This window comes from Teleopsis dalmanni, chromosome 1 (assembly GCF_002237135.1).
Source record: "Teleopsis dalmanni isolate 2A chromosome 1, ASM223713v2, whole genome shotgun sequence".
NCBI lineage: Eukaryota > Metazoa > Arthropoda > Insecta > Diptera > Diopsidae > Teleopsis > Teleopsis dalmanni.
The window spans coordinates 137,833,235-137,842,553 of NC_051846.1; the positions used below are offsets into that span (position 1 = coordinate 137,833,235).

The 9,319-nt window shown below is 31.2% G+C and overlaps 1 protein-coding gene across 1 annotated transcript; it reads right to left on the bottom strand.

Annotated features, from left to right (window-relative positions):
* Positions 1-2,144: 2,144 nt before the first annotated feature.
* Positions 2,145-2,799, bottom strand: LOC119666486 (E3 ubiquitin ligase complex SCF subunit sconC-like). Its single transcript, XM_038075767.1, has 2 exons — positions 2,728-2,799; positions 2,145-2,670 (listed from the first exon to the last, which is right to left on the bottom strand). Exon 2 carries the CDS (start codon positions 2,636-2,638, stop codon positions 2,243-2,245), a length of 396 nt encoding a protein of 131 aa, XP_037931695.1. The 5' UTR covers positions 2,639-2,670; positions 2,728-2,799; the 3' UTR covers positions 2,145-2,242.
* Positions 2,800-9,319: the final 6,520 nt, after the last annotated feature.

The following is a 9,319-nucleotide window of genomic DNA, read 5'->3' on the forward strand; positions in this document are numbered from 1 at the left end:
CATTTTGTAGTTGAAAGTTTAATTAAACCATTTGAATTATATCTGCATTACATAAAAAAATATCGTAATTCCCTAAACCTCGCATTTGCTACCTATTAAAGGCATGTTATTTTCGTAGAATTATTGTAGGTTTTGTATTCCAATTATGTATTATTACATAATATATTATTATATTATTACTTAAAATCACTTTTAAAAAACAAATTTGCATGAGTTACAAAATTTAGTTCTATTGACAGTTGTTTTAGTAATATTCAGTAATAATGTCGAGATTTATAAGAACATTAAATTAAATATAATTTTTATAAGTAAACACAAAATTTCTATAAATGTCATATATCCTTTATATATATCCCAAAAAATACTGAGTTGTTTGGAAAATAATTTCGTATCAATTTGTTAAGAATGCAAGCAAATTTTATCACACCATATAAATATTTTATTAAAATCTATTTTCTTTTTTTTCGTGCAAAAACTAATCCGTCATTTCTGGTGCCCTTATTTGACATAAAGATTTTACTAAAATTTATTAGGAACTAGAACAAATGATCATTGGTAGATGCAGGTCTTAAGAGTATGGATAGAATAATAATATATCCCATCCCACCCGTGAAAGCTTTTTACTAGCTACAAAAGTTGTATGAGATCAATGTCTCGATAGAATAATATGTTAGATCATCCGCAGGAAAAATGCACGGCCGTTCAGTTTTATAGACTTTATTAGAGAGACATATATATATAGAAAGTAAAACAAAATAGTAACATATAAATGTATAGAGTTGCATTCTGTACTATTTTATCTGATATATGTGAGTTGTACTTTTTGGTGAGTTACCTACCTATTCTGTTGATCTATTCCATCCTTTATTATTTGAGCAAATAAATTAATTGAAGAAGTTGGTAACAGTATATTTTAAAGTTAATCGCTAAAAACTTAAGAAAAGACTATATTTACAAATAAGATTACTAGTATAACACAAATATAGAAAGAAACTAATGTGGTTGCCGTCTATGAGTACTCATATTCAATATTAGTCAGTAAAAATGATCAGCAAAACAAAATAAATAAATATTATTTTTAAATACCTGGTTTACGTTTTATATAGCATGCCCTTTGCCTTTAACATTGTTGCAGACAACATATATATATCTCCAGTGCAGAATCAGTTTAAAAATTGTATTTATGTATTAATTAATGTGATGGAATGATTTTGCCATAAAAACATTTAAAGTCCATATGTTGAGTTTTGATGTTAAAATTACGTATTTCTTGGGTTTACAAATGACCGATTTCTACGAATTTAATTTTTCTTTGATCTTTATTATCATTATTGGACGGTTTGCTTTTTATCAGTTTCAATTGACCTTCGAGAAGAAGATTTATTCATTTTTAATAATTTGTTGTTTGTTCTATTTTAAACTTAATCACTCAATGTCGGTTGTTCAATCAACTTTTTTCAATAAATTTGAATTGTTAGATCTTAGATATAATAAAGATACAAATTTAGAAAAAATAAATATATATATCCATAAAAAATTGCAAAATATTTTCCTCTCCACTTTTTACTTGTTTTATATCGTTACATGCAAATATTGGAGTCAGTTGCTTCAAGTAAAGCCGTCAGTTTGCTAAGCTGTGAAATCATGTCTTAATTAAATGCATACTATATACCTATATATTAAGTTTTCAGTGTTGCAAATGTATTTAAATGTGACAAATGAAATTCTGCAGATTTTGTTATTTAGCGAAAATGTGAAATGCTTCTTTGTAAATGTAATAATGCAAATCCATTTACACTTAATCCTGAATACTAATGCTGAAAACACTTCCATCAATAAATAATAGAATAGGGACTTCTGGGGCAAAGACATAACTTATAACCCACAAAATGGTATAAAATTACGATATTATATAAGTTGTAAGCTTACTCAAGTTATAGCAGAAACGCTATAACATCCACAAATAAACAGTTCATTTTAATTGAAAATAAATTATGGATTACATTAGACCAAAAAGGTTTCTTATGCCGTGTAAGGTGCAGATGGTATAAAAATGTTTAACATAATACTGTCGTGCTATAAAACTATATCCATAAAAAATTTATAAAACTATAAAGCTTATTGAAAATTATAACAAAGAAACGTTCTATGAACCAATGACACTTAAGTCACAAAAGCGTCAAAATATATTTTCTAATAGTTAAGACATTTCAACTACACTTTGTAAATTTCAAAAATATATTTAAGAACTTTGATCCTGCAATTCATACTCTACGTCCTCGTCTTCGGAATCAAATTGTTCCAACACAAGACGGCTTATTTGGAAGAGCATTTCAAATTCCATCAGGCTAGTGGCTATAACTATTTTCAAGATTGTCTCACGATTTTTATCAAAAAAACTTACATCCCATTCATCGAAGTCATCAACTGATACTGGATCATATTCATGATGTTGAGCCCATTTTACTATGAGAGTAAATATAGATGGGTGGATTTCTCGTAGGGGAACCGGATCTAACCTACGTCCCGAAACGGTGAACAACAATTCCCTAATACGAGGTATGCGATTAGCAATTTTTTGACTTATACCAAGTATTTTTCCAGTTGATGTCAATATATTGATGCAGTCCGAAACCATGTTTGTAATTTTCCAGCCTTTGTTTTCAAAGTCTAAAACCGTACGGAAGTTATAAAGAACAATATGAATGTCTGTATAATAATACTTACTAAACTTGTATAGGATCTTAATAAACGCAAAATGCCATAACTATCCTGAATGCCTAAAATTTTGATTTACTTCTGTCGGAATATATTTATAACAAAAAATTTTTAATACTTCAATTCAGAAAAAAATTTTTGTTTCGAAGCAAAACTGATATTATCATGACCTACTAGAATTTAATAACTGAATTATGCCGATAATGCAGTTAAATTAGCCAGTAGTTAATCTGCTGAGTTTGGAAATCTACTTTATTTTAATTAATTTTAAAAATATTCAATTTATAAAAGTACCTTTCAGATCTCTTTATATAAATTGTAGTAAAGCATAATCTTAATAAACTTCCCACCAACAAATCCGTATTTCAACTGTGTTTATCAATTTATATTTCATATATTTGTTGAGATATATCTGATGATGTGAAATAGTGTATATATATTATGCACCCACGCACGAGCAGGCGAATATTTAATAATCTGTACTAAATGTCAACCCAAAATAAATTTGTTTCTACACTTGATACTTAAAATAGTGAAATTTCAATTCTGGAACTATATAATTATATATAAAAAATATCGGGTTTTATGTTTTCATAAACGTGAGAAAAACATATAGTCATAATTTTTCAGTAAATTGATGAAAGTGTATTGAACATCAGCTGATTTTGGAATTATATATGCGAATGTTCTGCAATTGCGTATATCCTTCGTTTGGAATTAGTTATTGGAAAATAATCCGAAGAACATGATCAACCCAAAATTGTAGTTACTGTAAGAAAATATTACATCGAGATATGTGGCTACAAGAGGAAATTAACTAAATGCTGGCCAAACTTTGATTAGTCTATTATATATAAATAGGTGAAGAATACTGAGAAATTAAATTATTACTGTAGATGATGTATAATGTTATAACTGTAGGTTCTCTTCGATTCTTAAAAATTATTAAATTACGTAAATTGTAAGTTATTATATATTATAATGCTTTTTTATAGTATAATGCTTTTAAAATTCATTTGCAAAAAAGATGATTGAGTTTGTGATAGCACGGGACACCAAACCGAACAAACGACTATTGTAGTTAATATGCACAGCTTCGTTAGTTACTTTCTTAATTAAATTAAACTTTAAATTAATAAAGTTTAGCCTTTATAGATAACAATAAGTTACAATGAACTAGTTACAAAAATTATTGTATACAGTCCAAAAAATTCTTTAAACCTTAAAAGTAAAAAGATTCTTGCACTTAAGGTTTGTTTCTTGAAGGTATTTGATTTCAACAGTTCCTTTAGTCACTATCAATAATCTGGAAACCGATTTCGCATGAGATTTTCGCATGGCAACTCAGTTTCTTACCAGTTCATCAGTTTATCGCACTACCTATATAAGAGAAACATTATGCCTTTCGCTTTACTTGGTTAGTTTACTTGAAAGTTGCTTTACTATGTAGGAGACACTAGATAAATTACAGCTTAGCGCTGTTTTTGAAAACGCATACACATTCAGTATACATACGTTCAAAGTTTATTATATTCTCTTTGGGTATATCTCCATAACGACAGCAGTATCCATCTTGAAATCATCTATAATGAATACGGCATCTGGACGGTCTAACAGAGATCTCATAGTCCATTTTCTTTTTAAGATCAGTGAGCTTTTAGTACGCTTTTTTCTGTCTATATGTCTATTGCGATTATGTAAATCAGGATGTTCTGAGCGCTGCTATTAAATAGTGTGTGAGGCTGCAGCATTAGTACTCTCACATACTGAACTTCACTTCATATGTTTTTTAGTTTTTTCTAGAAAATAAATTTCATCTTTATTCAAAGCTTTCTTCGAACTACTGAACTATATGACAATTAGATATACATACATACCACATAGCTATAGTGATTATTTTGTTTGGGGGCCCCACTTCAAACCAATCGTTTGTAAGCCGGCATATAAAGGCAAACATGGCCTATTTTACCTCGCCAGCAGATAAATTTCGAATTTTTATAGAATTATTTCCAATGTATGCCGAAGTAATTGTTTGTTAATTTAAATGTGGAAAGTCATAGTTGGCTGAATTTCCGATGGAAAGCATATTTTTTTTCACTTGGATACAATCCAAGACAACATAGTGGCCAGTAAGACATAGTTTTGATGCCATTCTCATCATATTATCCGCATAAGTAATTGCTTTGATACTTCCTTCGTTAAGTTTTTTTCTCCTAATGAAGTAGGAAATTGCATTTCTTGTTGTTGCCCTCTATTGATTAGTTTTGTTAGTTTGGTTTTTCTCATGTAGCAGTTCTAACCGTTGTTTCCAGCGTAGCAATAATCCAAGCTGTAAGAAAGTTCCCAATTTTATTAATGGTCGTTGAATGGCACCCGTGGTAACGTTGCCCTGACAGCAACAGTTGCCATGGACAGCTTAATATAGGACACTTTAAATTAACATCCCTTTGATATATATATTTGGGCAGTGAATAAGATGAAGTATCCCAAAGATTACTTCAGATATAACTCACCAGTCTTTTCAAAATTTTAATGCACGAAAAGTCAGACTGGCCTTAACCTCTTGTACTAGTTCTCGTGTCTATTTTGTAAAACTTCCATTGACAGCTTTTAGTAAGAACATGATTGGAACACTTTGTCATAAATGAAATCGGAAAAAAAGAGAAATTTAGTACTAAAAGCGAAGATATACAAGATTATCTATATAAATAAAGTGGCACAAATCAATTTCAGATCACAAAGTATGCGATATACAAAATTCTAAGCAACGAATTAAGAAACTCACAAAGCAGCACCACTAATTTTTATTTAATAACACATTCAAATGACATATCAGACCTATCAGGTAATTAAAAATTTAATTTAAAATACGTAATATATTCTACATCTTGAAACCAAAACTCATTTAGAATATGTGTTGATGCAAAAGAAAACCAAAAATTGATTAACTGAAATGAGAATGTGAAATTCCTTTGCGATGGCGAGAGTAAGCTTCTTCATGAGTTCCATAGTAGGAGAAATGTGAATAGTTAATTTCATAAAATGCGAGTAATTTCGAAACCGCAGTTAAGCCATTAAATAATAGTGTTTTAATGACTCTGCGCACATGTTTCAATTAAGATTTATTAATTTTCTATTTTAATTCAATAATGGTGAACACATTAGTTGAGTTAGTTTAAAATTAATACGAATATATGGTTCTCATTTTTGAACTTTATTGTGTGAAATGCCCACGAAGCTTAAAAATTCCTTTTACTCGTACCTAAAAATATTTAATAATTTTGGATAACAAAAATGGAGTTCCATATTCCGGAAGCCATTGGTTTGTTTTTAAGTTACTTTTGTTGTGTTCCTTTGATATGCCTGAGCTTAATATATTGGCTGAAAATTTATGGTATTTGGAGCGGCTTTAAAGAACGGCGGCAACATCAACGAACACAAGTATGTGAAATTCAATTAAAATCCCAAAAATTTTACATAATAATGTGTAACACACAAAGACCGCGCAAAGCAGTCTGGAAACCACGAAAAAGGATTTAAAATCCTTGCGACATATTGCGTATTTCCTTTGTTTTTCCTTTGTTTTTCATTAAAGTGATTTTCAAAGAAAACTCTGCTTAGGAGCTTTGTTGACGCCGCCGTTGGTTACGTTGGTAGCGGTAAGTGGTGCTGACATTGGTCCCGGTGGTTGTTTTCCTACCGAACTGTTATCAGGGCTTGAATGCTCTGAAATTTGCCATTTGTTTTCATTCATGCACAATAATTTCACTGAAAAATATTTTTACTATTTCCTTTTTTCTGTTCGAATTTAGAATTTGCCATTATTCACAAAACCACACGCATACGTACTTATACATCACAGCGGCACACACACCCCGCACACACTTGTCGAATCGCATTAATATAATTATGTGTGCTGAAAGGTATTAATTGCAACACGCCATCTTGATGAAGGCTACGAAGGCGTTGCTCGGTGTCACAATCAAAAGTTTTCAAAAGAGTGAAAATAATTTTATTATCCTTATTGTGTTTCTGTATAAAATTGAATACACCAACTATGCCGAGGAATTCTAATTAGAATTCCGATGTGTTGGCGCACATGTGTGTGAGGGTATTTTGGGGTTTAACGCTTCTCTCCAATGTGCAGTGCAAATTGATTCGTTTTCTAATTTCCTTTTCATTGTTAAAGTTCATTAATAAAAAAGGTGGGCTACAACCAAAATTGAATAAAATTAAAAAAAACCAACTTTTCTTAATAATAAACAACCTCAATGAGAGAGTATAGAAGGGTTTGGGAGTCTCAGTATTGCGATAGAGATTATCAAGGACGTAAGTAGCTGGGAAACCAAAAGTATCATTCTTTTAAGCATGAAGATCATCCTTTCTCAGTAAAATTAATTCAATAAGTATGGCATTCAAAAGAATAATGTAATATTGTCTTATATTAAAATTTAGAAGTATCTTTAATTGGGTCATCAAAATCACGTTTAGAGTACTAACATAGATTTAGAAAAAAAATTGTCCTAAATTCGATTTTCTGATAATAAAACTGATTATGTAGTAATTTATACATTATTAAATAATAAAGCCAGTTCCAAAACTGTATAATACAGTGTGATTGGAAAAAATATTTCTCTTTTAGGTTGACTTATAGGTTTACCTTTTTAGATGATAAAATATTTAATAATCATATTAAGTATAGTCAGAAGTTTGCCTTAGATAAATCTTCGAATTGCACTGTACTTAACAGGATTCACCTCACGCCTGAACTCTACATTAGTAGTGCTCTGTGTACAACGCCATCTATGGCATTAGATCTAATGGTCCACTTAATGCCACTTGACATATTCAGTAAACAGTTGGCAGCATCATCTGCCCAAAGACTCAAGGGTACATCACAATAGAGGGCTAGTGACCATGGGCACGGCTCCATTCTAAAACTTTTCTGTCCTACTCCAAATAACATTGACTACACCCCTCCGATTCTCGACTTTGATAGGAAATTTTTTGTTAGATTCTCATCCAGGGAAGTTTGGTTATCATGAGGTCCCTCCCTGAGTGAGGGTCTAGAACGCTTTACCGATGGTTCAAAGACTGGGAGCGACGTAGGCAGTGGAGTTTTTTCAGAGGGGCTGTATATATTCTCCTATTATAGGCTTCCAGATCACTGTAGTATTTTTCACGCGGAAGTATTTACCATAAAGAAAGCTTTAGCTTGTCTAGAAGTAAATAATGTACTTGAAAGGAATATATATACTATCGGATAGTCAAGCTGCTTTAAAGTCCTTAAGTTCAGTCAAATTTACATATAGGACTTTCTTTGACTGTCTTTGGCTATACATCTCTAAATGAGATGTCGACGCAGTTCAATATTTCTCTAATTTGGGTTCCTGGTCTTAGGGATATTTTCGGAAATTGCAAAGCAGATAAGCTAGCCAGACGGGGTGCTTCAGAAAATCACTCGGAACACCTAAACAGTCTGGGCATATCGTTGACATCATGCAAATTGGTATTGAGTTTTTCCTGTGCCAAAGTTTTTAACAAAAGATGGGAAGACTCTGCGATATGCAGGTATCTGTTTGTAATGTGGCCACAGACCAATAACAGAAAATCGAAATCTCTCTAGAGGTGCCCCGTAGAGATATTGTAGTAGGTTTATTAACAGATTATTGTATTCTAGGTAATCATGCTAGGAAACTGAATCTCCCATTCAACTATTTTTGTCGCAGAGACTGAATCTCCCATTCAACTATTTTTGTCGCAGAGACTGAATCTCCCATTCAACTATTTTTGTCGCAGTGGTGGTGAGGATGACGAAAGTGCCTCATATCTGCTTTGTTTCTGTCCGGGACATGCGCGGCGTTGCCTTAAATTTTTGGGGAATCTCCCTCTAAATAGCATTATAAGATTTTCAGTAATACGGTGGCACAATGCACCTGTGGGCCCAGCTGGATCCCCCTCGGATCGCCGGTATAATCTAACCTATAGTCAAAAATGAAATTTATTTACTTTGTGAGATTCAACAAAATTAAGACTTTAAAATTACTAAATTATTTTAGTAGCAAATAAAATGTAGCAAATAAAATGGTTGAAGTTTACATATATTATTTTTAAAATGATATTTTGTGTTTTATCCATTAATAATACATATTCCAATAGTTTGATATATGAATGTACAGAAACATTACAAGAAAATATATCTTGTTTAATTCCGTTAAATTCAGTATTTTTATAGGTGTGTCTTTTTCTTCATTCTTATTAAAAAAATAGAAATTTATTTCTGTGTAAGCTTATAAGCCAAACAATTTGATAAGATGTAACTAACTAAACGCAATCATAAACCATTTCAGTACTTACCTAAAGTATGCATACAGTTTCTACGTAACCCTCCGGGTAGAAGCAATCATCTATGCGTGTTGGATTAACACGGACTCTTTCCTCATGGACTCATTATAGGTTATGTCTCTGGCTACGAATCCATCATATGAGCAATTGACAATAAGCTTAATAAAATAAAGCGTCAGTTTATTTTATAGTATTGATGATCTCTGCAAATGATATTTAAATATTTATTGGAAATATCCGAAATCCTTAAAGAGAA